General features: G+C 39.3%; 1 protein-coding gene across 1 annotated transcript in view; it reads left to right on the forward strand.

The window, feature by feature from the left end:
• The window catches only part of pgm2 (phosphoglucomutase 2), a 65,864-nt gene that overhangs the window by 23,331 nt on the left and 16,928 nt on the right, over positions 1 to 25,605 (forward strand). Inside the window, exons 4-8 of the mRNA XM_059989026.1 lie at positions 1,812 to 1,896; positions 12,931 to 13,014; positions 19,924 to 20,117; positions 21,038 to 21,227; positions 24,026 to 24,123. Of these exons, the coding sequence (XP_059845009.1) occupies positions 1,812 to 1,896; positions 12,931 to 13,014; positions 19,924 to 20,117; positions 21,038 to 21,227; positions 24,026 to 24,123 (651 nt within the window). The remainder of the gene's footprint in view (positions 1 to 1,811; positions 1,897 to 12,930; positions 13,015 to 19,923; positions 20,118 to 21,037; positions 21,228 to 24,025; positions 24,124 to 25,605) is intronic.

Below are 25,605 nucleotides of genomic sequence, written 5' to 3' on the forward strand. Positions count from 1 at the left end.
ATTGTTTCCCATGGATAAAACCCTAGCTTCACTATTAATCACCACTGGGGAGATCTCCTTGATTTGTCCATCCATCTCCCCCCCCTCCCCCACACACACACACACACTTCAATGTAACTGAAAGCTAACATATTTTCACCCTTTCTCACATTTGTTGAAAAGTCTTCGTTTCACCTGTGCTCTTTCCAGAGATGTGTCTGACGTGCTGAGTGTGTCAGATCTCCAACATCTGCAATGTTCTTGATTTTGCAGCTGGAAAATGGCTGGCAGGGAATGGCTAGTAATTGCATTGGGTCCTAAGACTTCTCTATGGAGAAATGTTGTCAATATCTGAATCATTAGTTTTGATAAAGCTATTTCAGCTGTATTAATCTTATATACATAATTTGCCTTTTAAAACTGGTCTGATTTTGCAATATTCTCTGTACTGATGGGAAAAAAGGCTACATTTGTAATTAATTTTGCATAGAAACCTGAATGTCTCTTCACTTTGCAAAACTATTTCAAACTAGACTTGGACAGTGATTTTGAGCACTAACTTTGTCTTTTTTTACATGAATTTATTGATCTTTTAACTTTTGGGAGTGAACTTCCTTTATTACCTGGCTCACATTTTAGGTTTTTCACACATTTGATTGAGAAAATAGTGTGGTTAATTTTTTTTTGTTGAACCTATTTAATAAAATGCTGTCCAATCCAATTATCTAAATTGCCTACTATTGAAGCTTCCACAGTTAATAAAATGACATTTTGTGTAAGCTCGTTTTGTGTTGATGCGAAGTGCTGGAATGAATTGAGCAAGAGAGTCTGTGCGACTCCCTTGTCCACACATCCCTCTTATGATCTCCCTGCTGTCACATATTTTTGCAAGTGGGTCAAGTGTTACATCTGCCCCTACACTTCCTCCCTGACCACTATTCAGAGCCCCAAGCAGTACTTCCAAATAAGATGACACTTCACCTATGAGTCTGTTGGGGTCGTCTATCTGATGTGACCTTCTTCATGTCAGTGATACCATCATAGATTGGGAGATCGCTCTGTCAAGTGCATTCACTCTGACTGCCACAAAAGGCATGTTTTTCCAGTGGCCACTGATTTTAATTCTATTTCCCATTCCATTTAGACATGTTGGTCCATGGCCGCCTCTACTGCCACGATGAGGTCATTCAGGCTGGAGGAGTAACATCTCATATTCTGTCCGAGTTGCTGCCAAAATGAAGGCAGGAGCATCGATTTCTTTAACTTGCCATAATTTCTCCCCCTTCCCTTCTTTCTTTTGTAATTCTCTATTATGGTTACCGTCTCACCCTGTCTCTTCTCCTCAGCACCCTCTAGTTCCCACCCTCCTTCCCTTTCTCCCATGATCCACTCTCCTCTTCTATCAGATTCCTCCTTTATCTCTTTACCTCTTCCACCTATCACCACCCAGATTCACACTTCATCCCCTCCATCCCTCACTCACCCACCCAACTTCCTCTTCGCCTGGTCTCACCTATCACTTGTCCACTTGTACTCCTCCCCTCCCCCCATCTTCTTATTCTGGCTTCTTCCCCCTCCTTTCCAGTCCTGATGGATGGGCTTGGCCTGAAATGCCAACTGTTTATTCCTCTTCATAGATGCTGCCTGACCTGCTGAGTTCCTCCAGCCCTTTTTGTGCGATGCTCTGGATTTCCAGCATCTGCAGAATCTCTTGAGTTTTATGAATTGACCATTGTGCAGGTTTTGGAATCTTCTAATTACAATGAGTATTAATCAAATGTTTTCCTTTTTTAATGTTAAAGTTAACTAATTGCTGTGATTTTTTTTTTCAGATTTGCCCGATTTGCTGCCACTGTTCTGATTAGCCAGGGTATTCCTGTGTATCTTTTCTCTAAGATTACTCCAACACCATTTGTGGTATGTGTTCACCAGTTCATGTATGTTAAATGTGTAGGTGTCTTGTCTATATGCTACTGCAATACTGATTTCTTCTCTCTGAATTTAAATTATAATAGTTATTATTTTCTGTGTAGCATGTTTTTTCCATCTTCTGGGGTTGGTATGAAGACATGTTAGGGACATTTAAGAGACTTAGGCAAATAGATGAAAGAAAAAAAAAGGGATATGTGGGAGGTAAGGGTTAAATTGATCTTGGAGTAGGTTAAAGAGCACAGCATCATGGCTTGAACTGTGGTATGTTCATCATTGGATACAGAGGTGATGTGCTTAAAGGTTTCAGTGAATGGAGAGGGCGTAATAAGAGATGGATAATTGGAGGTTGTATTGAATTAACAAATTGGAAAAGATAAGGGTAGGGTTGATCTCTTGGATATTGGAAGTAAATGTGAACAATAGTGGAGAGATTACATAATATGTATGGTTGGTTTGAATGACTTTAGTGGGAAATGCAACATATATGGGATTAAACTAACCAATTCATGTCAGAATGTCGTAACTTTTGGGTACAAATTTTGCCAGGTTAACAAGGGGGTTAGGCTCTGAAAGAATCTTTCTGAAGTGTATTCAATATTTCAGCAATACTTGAGTACCGTAGATTCCGGACTACAGAGTGCACCTGATTAAAAGCCGCACGCTCTAATTTTAGAAAGGAAATCAATTTTGTACTTGTACAGGCTGCACCGGATTTTGAGCCGCAGGTGTCCCACGTTGTAATATGAGATATTTACACAGAAAGATATTACACATGAGGATTTTTTAACTTTTAATTAAATCCGTATGGTAACATAAACAAATATATATTGCAAATGCTTTTTTTTCGAACAGTGCCTGTAATACAGCTACTTTTAAATATACATACATATCGGTAACACACAAATTACGTTGCGTATACTCTTTTACTGAACAGTGCACCAACAACATTCCAATATCTCCTAACAACTGGTAAAAAAAATATATATACTGCAGCCTACCAGGAAAAGTTATTGATCGCCTTCTTCATCTTCCTCCTGCGCACTAAAACCATCAAAGTCCTCTTCTTCAGTGTCCGAATTGAATAAATTCAGGATCTCGTCACTCACTTCAGTCTCTTCGTTGTCGCTCTCACTTGAGCGCACGCGTTCCTCTTCATCACGCAGCAGTCCAGCCTTTCGAAACCCATTGGTGATGGTGGATGTTGTGACACGGCTCCACGCATTTAGGATCCACTGGCAGACTTGAGTTAAAGATGCTCTTCGCATGCGGCCTGTTCTGGTAAAGCATTTCTCACCGCTCGTCATCCAAGCCTCCCACTCAACGCGCAGCGCCACTTTAAATGCCCGGTTCACGCTGATGTCCAGTGGCTGCAAATACTTCGTGGTGCCCCCAGGAATCACAGCTGGAATTGAGTTTGTACTCTTGATGGCAGCTTTCACTGAACTTTCATTGTCAGCCGCTTAAAAATCACCATCGGTGGAAGCTTTAGTCTGGATGCTGTGCAGCTCAGAACACAAGTAAAATGCGTTCTCTCATGGCCACTTGTTTTCAGTGTGATGGACGAGTCACCTTTTTTATTAACAGTCCGAGTGAGAGGCAGGTCAAACGTCAAAGGTACTTCATCCATATTTATGATATCATCTGGCCCGATGGAATTCTTCGCTAAATTTGTTTGAGTGAATGTGCGGAAGTTAGCAAGCTTTTCCTCGTGGTCGGGAGGGAGCTGCTGACACAGAGTCATGCGTACCCTGACGGACAGGCCTTTTCGTCTCATAAATCTAAAACACCACGATGGCCCACCTCTAAAATCTTCGATTTTCATTTTGGTGGCGATTGCTTTAGCCTTCAGTCTGATCTGCACGGTGGAAACACCGCGGCCGCCTGCTCTCTGTGTGTTAACCCAGTCTTCAAGAAAGTTTTCAAGTTTGGGCCATCTTCTATGATTACCTCTGAAAGCTTTTGTCGTCTTTTTGCATTGACTCAGTTCTTCACGCTGGCGTCTCCACCGTCTCAACATCGATTCATTTATGCCAAGATTAAGTGCAGCAGCTCGATTTCCTTCTTCAACCGCCAGATTGATCGCCTTTAACTTAAAAGCTGCATCATATGCTTTTCTTCGAGTGTTTTCCATGTTGATGAGGGTGAGTACAAATGACTGACAATAATTTAATTGTGAAAGTGCGCTTGATTTATCATACAATTTCATTGGACCTCTGTGAACTACTCATCAATTTTATTGGTCTACTGTTACGAGGCAAAATGTTTTTGGCGGCATGAAAAAAAAACATGCATTAGCCGCACCGTAGTATAGGCCGCAGTGTTGCTGCAGTGTTCAAAGCGTGGGAAAAAAGTAGCGGCTTATAGTCCGGAATTTACGGTAATATTGTAAATATATTATTTGATTAAGCATTTTTTGTTGACATAATTCATTACAGATTACACGCAAGTAGTATGTGAATGGCATATGTAATAGCATCACCACGTCATATGTGAGTGCCCCACTAAACGAAAATTAAGTACACGAGTATCCCCAGGCTCCCATGTTTTTATTTCTTAGATTCTGGAGCTACAAAGGATGGGGAAGCTTTAAAATGAACCAGAGATGACTACCTACCTGTTGAAGCACAGCGAGACCTTCAAGTTTAATAAGAAGCACAGCAAGTGTTTCTTCAAAAAAACACAGGTTCATAAACAGTGAGCACTGAGTGATAATAATAAATTTCTAAATTAAGTTGAAATCACTGCATCAATGAAAACAGCAGACAGCTGCAATTGAGTTGCAGTTAGGAATGAAAATGAGCGTGAACAAAGTTGCAGCATCTAAACAGAAACCTGCCTGGCCGAACAAATTTTGTTACTGTTATGAGAATGTTCTAAATGGAGTCAAGTTAGGAAAAGGGGAAGTACAACGAGATCTAGGTGTTCTTGTACATCAGTCAATGAAAGCAAGCATGCAGGTACAGCAGGCAGTGAACAAAGCTAATGGCATGCTGGCCTTTAAACAAGAGGAATTGAGTATAGTTGTAAAGAGGTCCTTCTGCAGCTGTACAGGGCCCTGATGAGAACCCCACTTGGAGTATTGTGTGCAGTTTTGGTCTCCAAATTTGAGGAAGGACATTCTTGCTATTGAGGGAGTGCAGTGTAGGTTCACAAGGTTAATTCCTGGAATGGCGGGACTGTCATATGTTGAAAGATTGGAGCGACTGGGCTTGTATACACTGGAATTTAGAAGGATGAGAGGGGATCTGATTGAAACATATAAGATTATTAAGGGATTGGACATGCTGGAAGAGGGAAGCATGTTCCCGCTGATGGGTAGTCCAGAACTAGAGGCCACAGTTTAAGAATAAGGGGTAGGCCATTTAGAATAGAGATGCAGAAAAACTTTTTCACCCAGAGAGTGGTGGATATGTGGATTGCTCTGCCCCAGAAGGCAGTGGAGGCCAAGTCTCTGGATGCATTCAGGAGAGAGTTAGATAGAGCTCTTATAGATAGCGGGGTCAAGGGATATGGGGAGAGGGCAGGAACAGGGTACTGATTGTGTATGATCAGCCATGATCACAGTGAATGGCGGTGCTGGCTAGAAGGGCTGAATGGCCTACTCCTGCACCTACTGTCTATTGTTATGGCAGGGGTCACATACACTAAACCAATGCAGATTCAAAGTGGACTTCGCTGAGTTCTACCTACAGATGGAGATGAAAGAAGAGTCTGAAGTGTTTCTCACCATAGACACTCAAAGGGCTTTATCGATATAATTGGATTATTTTTAGAGTAGTGTCTGCACCTGCAGTCTGGCAGAAAGCTATGGAGCAAGTGCTGGCAGGCTGCCCAGGCACTTAGTGTCATCTGGATGATAACACTATTACTGATGAGGATAACAAGAAACATCTCTAAAATCTCAAGACAGTGTTAAAAAATTTAGAAGAATTTGGTGCTCAGTGCATGACATGGCAAGTGTAAACTCTTTTAAACTAAGTATCACTTAATGTGGGCACAAGAATTACACAAGTGTGCTGAGAAAATTGAAGCAGTGGTAGATGCCCCAAGGCCAAAGAATGCAACAACAGTTGTGTTTTCCTTTTTAGGGTTTGCCATTTGCTATAATAGAACACACTGAACCAGAAGTTCACTAATTTCCTCTTTGCATATCGCAATGCAGCACAGTCCATACCAACAATTCACCAGCTATGCTGTTCATGGGTTGTCCCCTGTGCTCACGCTTGGATCTCCTCAAACTCAATCTCTAAAGAGTATGCAGGACAAACAGCTGAGACAAATTGAGGGCTCGTCAACCAAGGAGGTCCGATGTTTCACTCCTGGACAAGCAGTCTTGGCAATGGTCTACAGAGGTGAGCAACACAGACTAAGGACAGAACTGGAACAAAGTAGAGATTTTGTCTGATGTCATCTGGAGACAACACATCAATCAGTTGAACAGAGCAGTCAACTGTTTGAGAATAAGAGTAACCAGAGCTGTCAGAACCAGTCTCATAGTCAGCTCCTACGATCATCACACAGGAAGTCCCAAGAAGCTGAGATAGTTTCATAGCTGCAAATCTCACCTGACATGCAGAGTGACCCCTGCCTGGTCAGGAAAAATATTATCCCACAGAGAGCAGAGAGGAGTGTGGTGAATTCAATATTTCAGTCATATTTGAGTAATATTGTAAACATATTGTTTTATTAAGCATTCTTTGTTTTGTTATGTACCCCCTAACGGGGTTAATAGAGCCAGCAGAAATGGAACACACCTGGAGTCTGGTTTTGCTACAAACAAAACACTATTTATTAGTACCTATGTAATATAGTAATAAAACCAGATAAATCAAACAGAGTTAATGCATATATAAGTGTAATAAATATAAACCCCAAACTACTTTAACCTTAGGTGGTAAATGACACAGCCTTACGATGTTATAGGTATGACGTCAGTTCAATTCGTGATATTGATTTGAGCAGAATTGAGGGGAGAGAGATAGGTGATTTCCAAGTAAGCCAATGCTGTCGATTCTTTCTGTTGTCCTCTGAAGTCCCGTTAAAGTCACACAAAAGGGTACCATCTTCACGCAGTAAAGTTATCAACCCAGGCAAGGGTTAAACACACTGATAGCTTTCCACTGGTCACCCCTTTTCCACACTGTGAGCAAAACCCATCCTTTTGTGGGCACTCAAAGCTCATCCAGTTTCTATTCTGTATTTCTTTCATGTGTCTTCTGTGTGACTGTCTGAAAAGCCAGCTGACCTTGTATATATCCCAAACATGCTGAACGCCAGCTGTCCATTACATAGCTTCATCCTTCTGTCACCGTGGCGACTCATGAGCTGGTCGGTGCTCTCTCTCTCTGTGAATCAGTGTACACCCACTCTCTCTCTTTTTAAAGGCATAGTCCATTATGAATATCTCGTCACAGTTTACGTAGTTCATTATGGGTTAGTATAAAAATTCTTCTCCGTGGATTGTCACCTCGTGGTGGTGGAGAAGCTTGTATGGTCCTGTGATCCCGAGAGCAATGCTGTCTGGAGCTGTGCTCCTGGTAGGGTCACCCATAGCGGTGAGGTCGAGTGTGAGGTCCCTGACAAAGAACAATCCAACCAAGACCTCAACGGTGGAACAGGCAGACAAAGTTACTTTGCACTCAATGGCTGTGAAGGCAGATAAAGGCTGCAACAAATCCATCAGCTCCAATCGTAGAGGTTTCTATGCCATTGGAATCATTTGGTTGATTTGTGAAGTATCATGTGCTTCTTGGAGTGCAACATCAAGTACCAGTTAAACAAATACATGCACAGGCATTTTCGCTCAGTGGAAATGGAATGAAGACCATCATCCTCGACCTTGACCATGATATATAAGAATTGTGTGAATGGCATTCTTCATTACACCACCATATTGTATATGAGAGCCTCACTAAAAAAAAAACTAAGTACACGAGTATTCCTGGCTCTTGTTTTTTTTGCTTTTGATTTGTTTCTGGACTTGCAAAACATAACACTTGCACTGTACAAAATTTTAATTAGCGAACAGTACTGTCAATCATTAACTTCCATCGAGAATATCAGTTGCTGTGCAATGTAAGAAAATAAGTCAGAAACTTCTCACTATTCTTCCAGTAAAGTTGCAATAAATGAAAAGCATTCATCCAATAGCCTATGTTGCTGAATAGTAGGTGTGCTTATCCCCATTAATAGCAATTCACAGACTCCTTCCCATTACCCTGATCAGATGGAAGGTTAAATTTAATGGTTTTCATGAGCAGCAATAGGTATTCTCCAGTGTCCTACTATTTGCTTTCATGATAAAGTAAATTAAATTAAAACTTCCCTTGCAAAGATTCAGAAAGTGAAAATTTGCAGAGGAAGAGGGACCTGTATTATTCTGCAGCAAGATGCCTTGTAGCCACAAGGGGGCAGGCCATCTACAACCAAACCAGTTTCAATTGCTACAATTGCAGTCTGTAAATATTTATCTGAAAAAAATACTGTCAAGTTCAAGTTGCAACATCTTGTGTATTTCTAAATATTTTAAAGTCACCTTTTTAAAAGACAGTCGAGATGGGTTGTAAGATTCTAGGTTTGTACAAGTGACTTGTATTTGAAGATTAAAAACTGCGTTATAAGGAGGAAGTGTGCAAGAAAGCAATTAATGCGAAAGAGCATCGGTCTCTGATTAGAATAAAGGAAGTTGTAAAATTTTATTTATTGGGACTTTCCAAAGATTTTACAGTATACCATGTTGTGGGAGTTTCCGCAATGACAGTTTGATTGTAAGATGGATTGTTGCCGTGCTCTGATTGTAAGTAACAGCATGACCAGGACATGCACAAGTTTCTTAGACAGTTTGGACATTTGGTTGGCTATTTATTGACCTTTTTGTTCATTCAGCGGGTTCAGCTGGAGCCACCATTGCATCTGCACTGTAAGGTCTTATTCCTTCTGGACATTTAGATGCAGACTGCCAGATACAGTTTGTAGTCCTTTTCTGTTCCTTTGAACCTCTGACCTTCCACATAAATTAGCTTAATCAAGGTAAATATATGTGATATATAGTGTCCGGGTAATTTAACTTGTCGCTCTATTAATGTGCTTTTGGCATCTGAGGACTTTGTATTTTAATTGCTCCTGTAAAACTACTGGAGATCTCATTAATTTTTTTTGTAGGTACAATGTCTTCAGAAAGTTCAAACAAACTCTTGATTTCCCTTGATGTCAATGGTTTTTATCTGTTCGGGTGATGTTTATTTTGTATTTGACTTCTGTTTCCTATTCTACTTTTACAATTCAAACTTTTTTCTCCACTGCTTTTGGGCATTGATGATACTGTGCCTTTAACTTGAAATTAACCCTTAATTGCCTACTTTTCAATTATCAATGATTTCATGAATCTCTGACCCACTTTTCACCCACAATTGCTCTAAAGGTGCTGAGTTTTGTTATTAGTCTTCAGCTTTCAGGTGGCTGAGGCTACGTCCACACTAGACCGGATAATTTTGAAAATGCTAGTTATTTGAAAACTCAATAAAAAAAAAAGTTTAATAAAAAAAATTATAGGTGTCCACACCAAGCATTTTTGAAACTACCTCCGTCCACATTAAAACAGGTATTTGAACGAATCTCCTCCTACTGGGCACGTGCAGGAGACATCTACAGAAAACAGGCGACATGTTTGGTGTCGAATCTCACTGTGAAAGTGCACATTTGTGCAGTTTGCAGAGTAGAAAACCTCTGCCAAATGTTGGACAGCTGTTGGTACTCGTGCAGGAGAACTTAAAACTAAAAAAACCCCACAAATACTGGAGCGTATGGAGGCAACCAACAGGGAGCTCACGGAAAGTATGACCGGCTGACGACGAACTTTGAAAAGACAGACAGACATACTTTATTGATCCCAAGGGAAATTGGGTTTCGTTACAGCCGCACCAACCAAGAATAGTGTAGAAATATAGCAATATAAAACCATAAATAATTAGATAATAATAAGTTAATCATTCCAAGTGGAAATAAGTCCAGGACCAGCCTATTGGCTCAGGGTGTCTGACACTCCGAGGGAGGAGTTGTTTGATGGCTACTGGCAGGAATGACTTCCTGTGATGCTCAGTGTTACATCTCGGTGGAATGAGTCTCTGGCTGAATGTACTCCTGTGCCTAACCAGTACATTATGCAGTGGATGGGAGTCACTATCCAAGTTGGCATGCAACTTGGACAGCATCCTCTTTTCAGACACCACTGTCAGAGACTCCAGTTCCACCCCCACAACATCACTGGCCTTACGAATGAGTTTGTTGATTCTGTTGGTGTCTGCTACCCTCAGCCTGCTGCCCCAGCACACAACGGCAATCATGATACTGACTAACTCTGTTGCATTAATAAAGCACCTCGTTAAATGTATAAAACATGTCTGCATCAGTATTTTCTTGTATTTCCATACAATGTTACAGTAGGCTTTTACATATCTGTTGTCAGAGAAGTACTTGCATAAATAGGTAAATCACCTTCATACAAGTAAGGACTAAAAACAGGGCAAAGTGAGTATACTTATTTATTCAGTAAGTTATGGGTCAAAGTATTTGGTGAGTACATTTCTAACTCTTCTGGCTTCAGTCTCGTTGCTGTCTGTTCTGAAATTGTTAGGTTGTGTAGGGGTTGCATTCAAGAAAACAATGAAATGCTGTGCTGCCACCACCATCTGTCCCGGCACGTCATGACAGAGTTTTTAGAAATCTCCGGCGCCCCGTCCACACTACTCTGCCCAATCGGCATTTTCAAATTTACACACTCTGGAAGGCGTTTGAGTAAAGCTTCATTTTCGGGGGAGGAAAATGCTGTTTCAGTGTGGACGGAGGGTCAAAATGAAGAGAAAAAGCTTTGCTTATGGATTTATCCAGTCTAGTGTGGACGTAGCCTGAGATGCTCTTTCCTGTATGGTGTGTGGAAATTTGCAATCCAAGAATCTCTTCAGTTTATAGTTAATTCACTCATTGATCTCCTAATCATCCTCATCAAATCTGTTTGTAGGCAGAGTGTCAAAGAACCTCTATTCAGATGCTAAGTGTGTTGGAATTCAGAGCCTTAGAGTACATATCCTAAAGACCCCTGTCGGTTGGGAGTTTTCAACTTGTCAATGAGGCACTGACAGAAATTAGCTTTATTTGCAGAGTTCTGGAGAAGTCTGAAGCAAACATTATATTTTTTTCTGTTGGCCATAAAGTTTATAATATTACAGATTAAGGTTTTATAATGAGCAATGGGTCATAAAGCTTAACTTGGTCTCAAATATGAACCATATTTTCATCAATTCTCTATTCCTGATACTGTGTATACAAATGAATTAAAAAGTACTGCATGATTGATGGAATCTATGTTCTCACTAAAAAACTTTAAATTAATGTGTTCATTATTCATTAAATATTTTTGCTATAACAAAGTTCTTAAAAAATAATTGCATTTATATTTATACATCAGAATCTCTGATATTACAACTCAATCCTGCAAGAGTCAAAGATATAATTATATTTATAGATTCAAATAATGACTTGAATGTTTCTATATCATTATGAAATCACTTGACTAGTTTAATGCCTTGTGACCTCTGCCAATTTTGCACTAATTTCTTTAGCATTGCTTTCTATTTGCTTCTGATATTGAAAGCTCACTTGACAGTGGCTTGTCTGTTACAAAGACCTTCAGCCCATCTGCTGAAACCTTTATGCTTTTATTATCTCAGACTTGACTGTTCAGTGACTCTTGGCTGGTTTCCCATTTTCCACCCTTTGTAAATGTCAGCCTGTTTTTCGTTCTTTGTCTTTTCTAACTTGCTTCTGGTCCCAGTTGTCCATCACTCTTCTGTCCGATGGCATAATCAGTTTGAGTCAATCAATAACTCTCATCCTTTTGTTCATGAACTCTTTCTTCCTTAAGCAACAATTTGAAACCCATTTACTTATTGACAAAATTTTTAAATCTCTGTCTGAGTTCAGAGTTCAGTTTCCCTCTGTTTTGTTCTTCTGAAATACCTTTAGGCTCGTATAAATATATTTGGATCTCTTCTTGACATCTGGATATCCTGACAGAGATACAACCAAAGTTTTTCCAAGCTTGCATTCACTAGTGTAATGTATGGAACAACCTTCCAAGAGTGTTGATGGACTAATTGGTTATATTGTGTCTCAGGTGTTTGTTGAAGGACGATTACCATCATTATCAAAGATGGCATTGATTATGTAGCAATCACAAAGTAACATTGATAGAGTGATGTAAGTAATGTGTTTACATCTCTGGAATGGAGAATAATGATTCTGATGTGAAAGTGTGCTCAATAAGGAAACATTTAGAACCATCCAAAATTTTGAATATTTCAAGAGTTCCAAGTGAACATCTTGAAATTTCACTTGATGGCATGAATATCGGTTTCTCCTCTTCCTTTATTCCCCACTCTGGCCTTTTAACTCTTCTCACTTGCCTATCTCTACCCCTGGGTTTCCTTCTCTATTCTGAGGTCCACTCTGCTCTCCGAGCAGATTCTTTCCTCTACAGCCCTTTACCTTTCCCATACACCTTGCTCCGCCTATCACCTTCCAGTTGTTCTCCTTACCCACCCCACACCTTTATGATTTGGCATCTTCCTGAAGAAGGGTCTCAGCCCAAACATTCAATGTTTATTAATTTCCATAGTTGCTGCCTGATACTGCTGAGTTTCTCCAGCAGTTTTTGTGTGTTGCTTTGAAATTTAATTTATTTTTATCAGAACAACCTTTGATTATCAGAATGTAATATTTATTCAATATATTAAAAACCCAGTTTTGTATATTGTATATGCAATTTTTTACTATGAAATATATATAGTGATTATTAAAATCTATAATTTGTATGAATACAATTAATATATTTAATGTCAGTACTATCAGAATTACAGATTATAAACTCAATTGACTAACAAATTTCTGCTATTAATTTGTAACTGACAGTTTCTTCCTTAAATATAACTCTGTCAAACTTATTTTTTAACTTTTATTTTTTAGCCTTTTACTGTATCCCAGTTGAAGCTGTGTGCGGGAATAATGGTTACAGCATCTCATAACCCCAAGCAGGATAATGGTTATAAGGTAAACATGCAGTTCTTTGTGCAAAATTTGTCACTTTACATAAATCCATTTGTTGATAAATAAGTTGATTTTTTTCCCATAGTTTACATGTTGTGATGAAATGCAGCCTGTACAATGATTCATGTCAGTGGTCATTGTGTAGCATGTTCATGGAAGTGGAGTGTAGATTGACAAAAGTGAATGTAGGAATGGTAAATTCCAGGGATTTGTCCATGTCAGTGTTTGCATGTGATACATTTTTTCTCCATCACATTCCTCAGCCTTGTGTTCACTGACAGTGAAATAAGATCCACGAATAATTAGTACAGTTTAATTCGGGTTTTACTCCTTCACAATGAGCTACGTAACAGTGATAGGAATTGAATTGTTTTATTCCTTCTGATATCGAAAGCAGAAAAATCCTAAGACAATCAACAAATTTGAAAACCGTTTTATTGTTTATGAAGCTTTATACCAGATCTTATTGGGTTCTTATTTGCTTCTGATCTTGATGGCATAAATAACGATTTCTCCTACCAGTGAACAAATTTATTCTCTCCCCCCCCCCCCCCCGTCCCCCCCCCCCGTCCCCGTCCCCCCGTTCTCCTCTCTGACCTTGCTCCACTTCTCGCCTTCCTGTCATTCCCCCCGGGTCTCCTCTTCCTCCCCTTTCTCATATTGTCCACTCTCCTCTCCTATCAAATTCTTTCTTCTCCACCCCCTGACCTTTCCCACCTACCTGGCTTCACCTATCAACTTCCAGCTATTTTATTCTGGCATCTTCTTCCTTCCCAGTGCTGAGGAAGGGTCTCTGCCTGAAACGTTGATTGTTTACTCTTTTTTTTCCATCAGTCCTGCTGAGTTCTTCAAAGCTTTGTGTTGCTTTGGACTTCCAGCATCTGCAGACTTTCTCACTTAGTTGATTTTCTTGTACAGCCAATTCAGTTTAGGTTTTATTCCACTTTACTATTTTGCTTTATCTTTGTGATTTGGGCAATATCATGAAAGCTGCCTGAAAACCTTTAGGCTTACACAGGTCTTCCAAGCTATGTTGAAATGTCTTAATATTTTAGATCTTGATAGTAGTTTGTTATATGTAAATGATGTTTTGGAAATCAATCTGTGCACTGAGTCTTGTAAGAATAAAATCCATTGCAGAGTATTATCTTCAATCATACTTATAAAAACATGGAATCTCTTTTATTTTGAATTTGTGTAATTATTTCAAATAATACAATAAGACCCTGCTTTTGTTTGTTGCTCTCATAGTATTTTAAGAAATTCATATTTGTCCTGTTTCCTTTGGATGAAGAATGTGCTGTCACAAATTTAGCAAACTGATACCAAAAAATTTCAGAAGTTTCTGCACTTTTACAGTGAAGTGACCAGTATTTGGACAAAAAAGATGAGGTCCTTTTGTTTACTTACAATATTTCCAGGGTAACAAACCTAATGTGTATGCTGAGACCTTTACAATCATCATTTTTCAGAATAAATGACCGTAAGAGATGGAGCAGAATTAGGCCATTCAGCTCATGCAGTCTGCTCTGCCATTTCCCTCTGAACCCCATTCTCCTGCTGTCTCCCCAAAATCTTTCATACCCCGACTAATCAAAGACAGATTAACATCCGCCTTAAATGCACCCAATGACCTGTTGACCACAACCGTCTATCGCAATGAATTGCACAGATTTATCACCCTCTGGCTAAAGAAGTTCCTCCCTTTCTCCGTTCTAAATGGACGTTCCTCTATTCTGAGGCTGTGCCCTCTGGTTCTAGACTCTCCCAATAGAGAAGACATCCTCTCCACATCCATTCTATCTAGGCCTTTTAATATTTGAGAGGTTTCAATGAGATCCCCCCCCCCACCCCATTTTTTTTTAAAGTCCAGTGAGTACAGGCCCAAAGGCTATCAAACGCTCCTCAGACAATAATCCTTTCATTCCTGGGATCATTCTTGTGAACCTTCTCTGAACACACCCTAATGTCAATACATCCTTTCTTAGATAAAGGGTCCAAAACTGCTTACAATACTCCAAGTGAAACTTCAGCATTATACCCTTGCTTTTATATTCTTCTCCTCTTGAAATTTGCCTTCCTCACCACTGACTCAACCTTCAGGAAATCTTGCAAAAAGACTCCCAGGTCAATTGCACCTCAGATTTTTAAATTTTCTCCCCTTTTAGAAAAGAGTTTACACCTTTGTTCCTTTTACCAGTGCATGACAATAACTTCCCTATTCTGTATTCCATTTTTTTCTCCTAATTTGTACAAGTCCATCTGCTGACTCTCTGCTCCTCCGCCTATCTTTGTATCGTTCACAAACTTGGCCACAGAGTCATCAATTCCATCATCCAAATCATTGACATACAACTTGAAAAGAAGTGGTCACAACATCAACCCCTGCAGAACACCACTAATCACCAGCAGTCAATCACAAAAGATTCATTTTATTCGCACTTTTTGTCTCCTGCCAATCAGCCAATCCTCTGTCTATGCTAGTATCTTTCCTGTAATACCATGTGCTTTTATCTTGTTAGGCAGCTTCACGTGCGGCACTTTGTCAAACGCCCTCTGAAAATTCAAGGATACGACATTCACTGACATTTCTTCTTTGTCTATCCTGCCTGTTATTTCCTCAAAGAACTCCAACAGATTTGTCTGGCAAGATTTTCCCTTAAGGAAACTATGCTGACTTTGGCCTATTTTGTCACATGCCTCCAAGTTCCACAGTGAAGATGGATGTACAATACAAGTTTATCCGCCATTTCTTTGTACCCCATTACTACCCCTCTGGAGTTATTTTCTGGCAATCAGATATCTGTACTTGCCTCTCTTTTATTCATTATATATCTGAAAAAAAGCTTCTAGTGTCCTCTGATATCCTCTTTCATATGTCATCTTTTCCCTCCTTGGCTTTTTAGTTGTCTTCTGTTGGTTTTTAAAAGCTTCCCAATCCTCCCTCTTTCCACTAATTGCTATAGTATATACCCTGTCCTTTTATGTTTTTGATTTCCTTTGTCTGGCACAGTTGTGTTATCCTCCCTTTAGAATACTTTTTCATCTTTAAGAAGTATCTATCCTGGGCCTTGCAAAATGCCCCAGAAACTTCAATCATTGCTATTCTGCCATCATTCCTACTAGTGTCCTCTTCCAATCAGCTTTGGCTGACTCATTTCTCATGCCTCTATAATTCCTTTTGCTCCACTGACTTTAGCTTCTCCCTCTCAAACTGCAGGGTGAATTCTATCATATTATGATCACTGCCTCTTAAAATTACCTTTACCTCACTAATCAAATCTGACGGTGGGAAACTTTGTCACATGGTGCGAGCAGAGTCATCTGCAGCTTAATGTGAAAAAGACTAAGAGCTGGTGGTGGACCTGAGGTGACCCCTGTTTCCATCCAAGGGTTCAGTGTGGATATGGTGGAGGATTACAAATACCTGGGGATATGAATGGACAATAAACTGGACTGGTCAAAGAACACTGAGGCTGTCTACAAGAAGGGTCAGAACCATCTCTATTTCCTGAGGAGACTGAGGTCCTTTAACATCTGCCAGACGATGCTGAGGATGTTCTACGAGGCTGTGGTGGCCAGTGCTATCATGTTTGCAGTTGTGTGCTGGGGCAGCAGGCTGAGGGTAGCAGACACCAACAGAATCAACAAACTCATTCGCAAGGCCAGTGATGTTGTGGGGGTGGAACTGGACTCTCTGACGGTGGTGTTTGAAAAGAGGATGCTGTCCAAGTTGCATGCCATCTTGGACAATGACTCCCATCCACTCCATAATATACTGGTTAGGCACAGGAGTACATTCAGCCGGAGACTCATTCCACCGAGAAGTAACACTGAGCATCATAGGAAGTCATTCCTACCTGTGGCCATCAAACATTACAACTCCTCCCTTGGAGTGTCAGACACCCTGTGCCAATAGGCTGGTCCTGGACTTATTTCCATTTGGCATGATTAACTTATTAGTTAATTATTTATGGTTTTATATTGCTATATTTCTTCACTATTCTTGGTTGGTGCGGCTGTAAAGAAACCCAATTTCCCTCGGGATCAATAAAGTATGTCTGTCTGTTCATTACATAACACCCAATCCAGAATAGCTGATCCCCAAATGGGCTCAACCTCTAACTACTCTAAAAAGTGATCTTATAGGCTTTCCACAAATTCTGATTTTCTGAATCTACCTACATATTGAAATCCCCTATGACTATCATGATATTGCCCATGCATTTTCTATTTCCAATTGTAATTTGCAGCCCATATCCTAACTACTGTTCAGAAGCCCATATATGCCGGCAATACTTATGATCTACTGATTTATGTAAGTGATAAGTTTTGTTCTTTGCTCGATATGTATCTTCATAATGTCGGCCTAATTTTTGTGGCCTTGCTCTTCACTGTAATGCAGAAATGTTGTGCAAGGCCACAAAAATCAGACCAAATTTGCAAATAAGAGAAAATCTGCAGATACTAGAAATCCAAAAAACACAGTGCTGGAGGAACTCAACAGGCCAGGCAGCATCTACGAAAAAGAGTACGGTCGATGTTTTGAGTCGAGACCCCTCATCAATAGACAATAGAGAATAGGTGCAGGAGTAGGCCATTCAGCCCTTCAAGCCAGCACCGCCATTCAATGTGATCATGACTGATCATCCACAATTAGTAACCCGTTCCTGCCCTCTCCCCATATCCCTTGACTCCGCTGTCTTAGATAGAGCTCTATCTAAATCTTTCTTGAAAGCATCCAGAGAATTGGCTTCCACTACCTTCTGAGGCAGAGCATTCCATAGATCAGGACGGGGTGGGGGGAGAAAAAGGCCAGTCTTGATGAAGGTTCTTGGCCTGAAATGTCGACTATACTCTTTTCCGTAGATGCCTGGCCTGCTGAGTTCCTCCAGCATTTTGTGTGTTGCCAAATTTTCGGTGTTATAGTGTATTTTTCATGAAATTTGTTTTGTGTGCATGCCGGACTATCTTTGTAGAGAAATCCCACAGTTCATCCAGTAAATGAATTTATGAATCCAGTAAATTGTGGACAAAAATTGGGAACAATGCTTTCTTTTTTTTTGTAATTTTTTTTTGAAGTTCATCATCAAACAAACATTTCCATAAGATGTATTTCAGACATTGTACATATATATCATATAATCATATATATCACAAATCTCCACAAAGTATTTATCTGGAGTATACACTTATAGAAAAGAGTGGGAAGAAAAAAACAAGCAAAAGGAACAAACTATGTGCAAGTAGGGAGTGATTTTTTTTTTAAACAACAGATTCATTGATTTGTGAGAATAAGATCAAGCCTATGAGGCATTATGTAGTTAAACCATTTTTCCCAGTATGAATCAAATTGTTCCAGCTTATGATTAACAGATGATATCTTCTCCATTTTGTAAATGTCCATTGTAATTTCCATCCATATATTTAAAGTAGAGCTCTCCTGTGATAACCATTTCCTAGTAAGAGTCCTTTTACCAGCCACCAACAGTATATTCATTAAATATTTATTTCTTTTCAACCATTCTTGAGGTATATATCCAAAATATATGGTCTTACTCTCTAAGGGTATTTCATATTTAAAGATGTCTTGTCGGGCATTGTGTATCCCCCTCCAGTTTTTGATAACAGGATAGTCCCAAGAAAATATAATGATTTGCATTTTGATTTCCATAATTTCTCCAGCAAACAGGGAGGTTACTATCATAATGGGATTTTTGAGAGGGTGTAATAAAATATCTTATCAAGCCTAGAGTTTGTCTCAAAACTTTGCAATTAGCAAAGGAAAAGGGGGGATGGGACTTGCCTTCTCTTAGAGATTATTATTTTGCAGCACATTTGAGAGCTGTGATATGTTGGTGCAACCCATCATATGACGCTCAATGGAAAAACATTGAGGAGTGGGTACTTCCCATCTCCATACAAGCAATTTTGGCTGATAACAACCTGCAAAGGTACAGAAATTCTACTGATAACCCATGGGTGAAATTGACTCTTAGAATATGGAAAACTACTATAGAAGAATATAATCTAGAGGGAGATATTGCAATTTTTAAATGGTGTGCATATGACTCGGATTTTACACCAAATAAATTAGGTGCTAGATTTAAGGACTGGACAGTTAAAGGAATAACAGTTCTTTGCAACATAATGAAATAAGGAATACTGTTCAGTTTTGAAATGCTTAAAGAGAAACACTTATTAGAAAAACAAGATTTTTATCAGTATTTACAGATGCGACAATATGTTAATAAGACGCTTAAAAATGTAACCAAGGCAAGTACATGCTTGATAGAGCTCTTTAGAAAAGCATGTAATTCAGGTAATGGTAGTAGAATCATTTCAAGCATGTATAAGGGATTGTCAAATCTTAAAACACATTTGACTTCATACATTAAAACAAAATGGGAGAAGGAAGGAGGGATAATTATATCTGAGGAAGAATGGACAACAATATGGAGGTATCAATGGAAGTGTACCAGTTCACAGAAATGGAGGGAGTTTGGATGGAAAAACAATGCTTTCTTTACCCACTGAATTGCACTTTATTTTCTAATGTCATTGTATTGATGGAATACAACTTAATAGGTAGTTCTAAAATCAGCCAGCATGGACTCAGAAGGGCAAATGCCAGCTTTGCAATAACAATTCTATAATCTTTGTATGAATTGTGTAACTCCCATAATGCATGGTATTTTCTTGCAAATTTAACACATTTGGCTATGTCCCTTCTTCCATTAGATTCTATGAGGAAAGATGATCTGTTGGAATGATCTAGTTTGTTCTTCGGAACAAAAATTATTGGGTACCTGGTTTAAAAAGCATGATTCAGATCAATTTTGTTTACAACTGGCCAAGCTTGATGCAAGTTTGTGAATTTTGCTACAAATCTGTTTCATTGGTAATTGTCAGGTTTACTGGGAAAATGGGGCTCAGATTATACCACCCCATGATGAAGAAATTGCAAAGGCCATTGAGAAAAATTTAGAGCCGTGGCAAGGGTCATGGAATGACAAGATTGTTGACTGTAGTTCCCTCATTAAAGATCCTTTTGAAAATATGAAAAATAAATACTTTGAATGTTTACAGAAACATTGCTTTTACAGGTGAGTCAGATCAATTATATTATTGTCTATCAAAAAATTATTAGCAATATTTATTGTTTGTTTAATCATTTAATTGAGACTTGAGCAATAAGATACACCAGATTAAATTCAATTCTGTCCGAATTCCTGCTATATAAGAGCAAAATATAGGTGCTGAGGAAATGGAAGCACAAAATTCATCAGAGTAAGCTGCACTTGTTAAACTACATTCTTGCCTTCTCCTGCCTTTTATGTTTGTTTCTTCCCTGACCTTTCATTTGCTGAAAATGTGTTAAATATCTTACTTTATAATTCTGTTATAAAATCATTAACCATAAATGTTACATCTGTTTCTTTTCTGATAGATAATGCCTGGCTCATTTGAGTATTTCTGGCATTCATGTTATTTAAAAGTTTAAAGTTAATTTGTGATTTTTTTTTCACTGTGCAATCATTGTGGTCATGCAATTGAAATAACTGTTTCTCTCCCTCCTCCCACCATACCTACTTTGTCCTTCACTACACGATTGTCATGAATTTGCCATTCCATATCTTTGTAACTTATGTGTCTGAAACCTTTCCAGTTCTTTTACTGAGCCCCCTTTCCATCAATCTGCCTTGAATACATTCCCTGTGTTTTACTCATGTACTAGTCCTTAATTAATGTGCCTTGCGCACCAAGTGTGAAATTGGCACTAAGAACTTAAATTATGATTCTGACATTTCAATATTTGCTAAATTATAACTGGTGTTTATATTTGCAACAATGATATTGTACTTGACCAAATTAGCATGGGTTCAGGTATTATCAATGTATTTGCAAATAAATATTAATCTATTCATTTTTCTATGCTTGTTCATCAGTTTTATTTAATAAATTACTGGTTTCATTTGCCTTATTTTGTATTTTTATCTGAATTTAATTTCTATTTAATTTCTAGGGATATAAATAAAAGCGCCAAACTTAAATTTGTCCATACATCTGTGCATGGAGTTGGACACGAATTTGTACAGTCGGCTTTCAAAGCATTCAACTTGGCCCCTCCTCTTGCAGTTCCAGAGCAGAAAGATCCTGATCCAGAATTTCCAACAGTCAAGTACCCAAATCCAGAAGAAGGCAAAGATGTATTGGTAAATTCACATCTGAAGTCTTAGAGCAGTACAGCACAAAAATAGACCTCTTTGGCCAGTCTAGCCTGTCCCTGCCTGGTGTTCTGCCTAATCCTACCTGCCTACACTCAGACTCTTTCCCTCTATACCTCTCTCATCCCTGTCCCTATCCAAACTTCTCTTAGTGTTACAATTGACCTCCAATCTACCACTTCTGCCAGCAGCTTATTCCACACTTGCAGCATCCTTTGAGTGAAGAAGAGCCAAGATCCTCCTCAGATTCCCCTCAATGTTTTTTACCTTTCACCCTAAGATTGTGACCTCTGGTCTCACCCAGCCTGAAGAAGGGATAAAAGTTAATAGGCATTTACCCTATCTATACCACTCATAATCTTGTATATCTCTAAGATCTCCCCTCATTCTTCTATGCTCCACAAAAAATAAAGTCATGTTGAAAAGTTGAAGTCAGATGTATCAATATTACAGTGAAGGGAATTAGAGAAGCATGAGAGAGGAGCTGGCCAGAATTGATTGGAAAAGAACACTGGCAGGAATGACAGCAGAGTAGCAATGGCTGCAATTTCTGAAAGCAATTCGGAAGGCTCAGGGTGTATACATCCCAAAGAGGAAGAAGTATTTGAAGTCAAGATGATAAACCATGGCTAACAAAACAAGTCAAAGCCAAAATAAAAGCCAAAGAGATATAATAGAGCAAAAATTAGTGGGAAGTTAGAGGACTGGGAAGCTTTAAACAAACAACCAACTAAAAACTAAAGATGGAATACAAAGGTAAGCTAGACAATAATATTAAAGAAGATACTAAAAGTTTCTTTAGATGCATAAAGTGTAAAAGAGAGGTGAGAACTGATATCAGGCCACTGGAAAATAATGCAAGAGAGGTAGTAATGGGGGCAAGGAAGTGGTGGATGAACTAATGAAGTATCTTGCATCAGTGTTCACTGTGGAAGACATTAGAAGTATAGTGGAATTTCCAGGTGTCGGGGCATGAAGTCTGTGAAGTTACCATAATTAGAGAGAAGGTTCTTGGGGAAACTTAAAGGTCTGAAGGTGGATAAGTTACCTGGATCAGATAGTGTACATCCCAGACTTCTGATAGAGGCAGCTGAAGAGATCATAGAGGCATTAGTAATGATCTTTCAAGAATCACTAGATTCTGGAATGGTTACAGAAAAGTGGAAAATGGAAAATGTCACTCCACTCTTCAAGAAGGGAGAGAGGCAGAAACAGGGAGATTGACCTCAGTGGTTGGGAAGATATTGGAGTTGATTATTAAGGATGAGGTTTTGGGGTACTTGAAGACCCGTGTTAAAATGGGCTAAAGTCAGCATGGTTTCCTCGAGGGAGAATCATTCAGGCAGGATAGACAAAAGGTAATCAGTCGATGTTGTATACTTGGATTTTCAGAAGGCCTTTGACAAGGTGTCACACATTAGGCAACTTAATAAGCTACAAGCCCATGGTATTACAGGAAAGAATCTAGAATGGATAAAGCAGTGGCTGATTAGCAGGAGGCAAAGAATGGGAATACTATTTTGGTTGGCTGCCAGTGACGTGGTGTTTCACAGGGGTCTGTGTTTGGACCAATTCTTTTTGCATTACATGTCAATGATTTGGATGATGGAATTGATGGCTTTGTTGCAAAGTTTGCAGATGATATGAAGATAGGTGGAGGGGCAGGTAATTTTGAGGAAGTAAAGAGGCTACAGAATGACTTAGACAGATTAGGAGAATGAGCAAAGAAATGGCAGATGGAATCCAGTGTTGGGTTGCACTTTGGTACAAGAAATTAAAAGGTTGACTGTTTTATAAATGGAGAGAAAATAAAAAAAAAACTGAGTTGCAGAGGGACTTGGGAGTCCTTGGGCAGCATTCCCTAAAGGTTAATTTTCAGGTCGAGTCTGTGGTGAGGAAGACAAATGCAATGTTAGCATTCATTTCAAGAGGACTAGAATATATAAGCAAGGATGTAGTGTTGACACTTTATAAAGCACTGGTCAGGCCACTTGGAGTATTGTGAGCAGTTTTGTGCCCCTTATCTTAGAAAGGATGTGCTGAACCTGGAGAGGGTTCAAAGGAGGTTCATGAACGACAATGACAGATTATGAAACCCTGCGGGTGGGTCCCATTCCTGCAAAGAACTATAGAACCATAGAAAACCTACAGCTCAATACAGGCCCTTCGGCCCACAAAGTTGTGCCAAACATGTCCCTACCTTAGAAATTACTACGGTTACCCATAGCCCTCTATTTTTCTAAGCTCTATGTACCTATCCAAAAGTCTTTTAAAAGACTCTATCATATCCGCCTCCATCACAGTCACTGGCAGCCCATTCCACGCACTCACCACTCTGAGTAAAAAAACTTACCCCTGATATCTACCCTGTACCTACTCACCAGCACCATAAACCTGTGTCCTCTTGTGGCAACCATTTCAGCCCTGGGAAAAGACCTCTGACTATCCACACGATCAATGCCTCTCATCATCTTGTACACCTCGATCAGGTCACCTCTCCTCCTCCATGCAAGTGTGTAATATTCAGCGTGAAATTCCAGGCCCTTCTAATATTAAAGTGCCACTTCTAGCAAATTGCCTTCTGATTTACAATTGAGTGGTTTGTGACTCTTCACTTTAGAGCTTTGAATTTGTGTGTAGTGTGTCTTGTTTACATTTTATCACTGGATCACAGATGAGCTTTCTATCAAATCTTGTCCAGGTAACTTGTGGAAGCATGCCAAATGAATATTGTGGAAAGCTATTTTACCATAGAACCTAAAGTGATACACTTTCATTGTTTCCAGACATTATCCTTTGCCCTAGCTGACAAGGAAGGAGCCAAAGTCATTTTGGCAAATGACCCAGATGCTGATCGTCTTGCTGTGGCTGAGAAGCAAGAAGGGTAAGCAGTTTCTGAGTATGTAAAATATTATCAAATGATGTAAACATACCATAGAGTACTGCATTGCTCTTTGCTTGCATGCTACTACCAGCTGACTGCATTTCTAAGATATTCAGGTAACATTTCAGATGGGTTTTCAGATATTGTATGATTTTCTCAGTTAAAAATGACTTTTGATCATTATGAGGATATAAATAAGTACTGTGGATTCTTGTTAATTGGGACACATTGGAACCAGTACATTTTGACCCAATTAGGCTGTCCCAGAAGTTTTCTGGAAATAAAAATGACTATAAGAAAGACTAACTGTTTAACTATGTAACAAATTATGTATTTAAGTGTATCATAGAACAAATTAGAACAATGCTACTACAGTATTATAAAACTGTATTAGTTCCTAATAGTTAACAATTCATTCAGTGTACGCTGCCCTGGTCTTTTGGTTGACTAAATGAACAAAATCAGCGCAGACACTTAGGCAGATAATGGACTGCCTTTGTACAATCCTTTCCACAATTCATCCTCCAAATCTTCATTTTCATTGTAATATTCAATATGATTGTTGATACCTTCAAATTCTTCATAATTTCTAACCTGTTGAAGTAGAGAAACAGTTTGACTTTCACTCCCAGCTGTTTCTGGCATCTTCAAGCCTGAATGCATGAAACTGCAGTTCGCAAAACAGTTTGAAATTGTCTTTCTGCTCATTTCTCACCAACTATCACTGACAAAACTACTGCTGTTTGAACACAAACACACACAACTGACACTATTTAAAAACTGTTTGCTCTAAGCACATTGCAGTGTCCAATGGTCACACAAGTCCTCGTGACTGAGGCTAGTTAGGCAACAGTCTCCTGTCCCAAATAAACAAAAAGAATCCCACCTATCTTAATTATTTTCTGTCCTTTAAGGGTTGTCCCAAATAAGCAGCTGCCCTGAATAACTAATAGCCTAATTAACCAGAACTAACTATTTTTCTCTGACAGTGAGAGACTTGGCAAGTAGGAAGCATGCATCATATTAAACCAGGGTTGGAGGATGCATGTTACCAACACTACCTGTAGATGGGTTTTAGGCTTCTGTAATCAAAATTAATCATCATAAGACATTAGGCACAGGCGCAGAATAAAGCCATTTGACCCATCAAGTCTGCTTTGCCATTCCATTGGGGCTAATTTATTATTCCTCTCAACCCCATTCTCCTACCTTATAACCATATAACAATTACAGCACGGAAACAGGCCATCTCGGCCCTTCTAGTCCGTGCCAAACACTTACTCTCACCTAGTCCCACCAGCCTGCACTCAGCTCATAACCCTCCATTCCTTTCCTATTCATATACCTATCCAATTTTACTTTAAATGACACAACTGAACTGGCCTCTACCACTTCTACTGGAAGCTCATTCCACACAGCTACCACTCTCTGAGTAAAGAAATTCCCCCTCGTATTACCCTTAAACTTTTGCCCCCTAACTCT

This window comes from Hypanus sabinus, chromosome 14 (assembly GCF_030144855.1).
Source record: "Hypanus sabinus isolate sHypSab1 chromosome 14, sHypSab1.hap1, whole genome shotgun sequence".
NCBI lineage: Eukaryota > Metazoa > Chordata > Chondrichthyes > Myliobatiformes > Dasyatidae > Hypanus > Hypanus sabinus.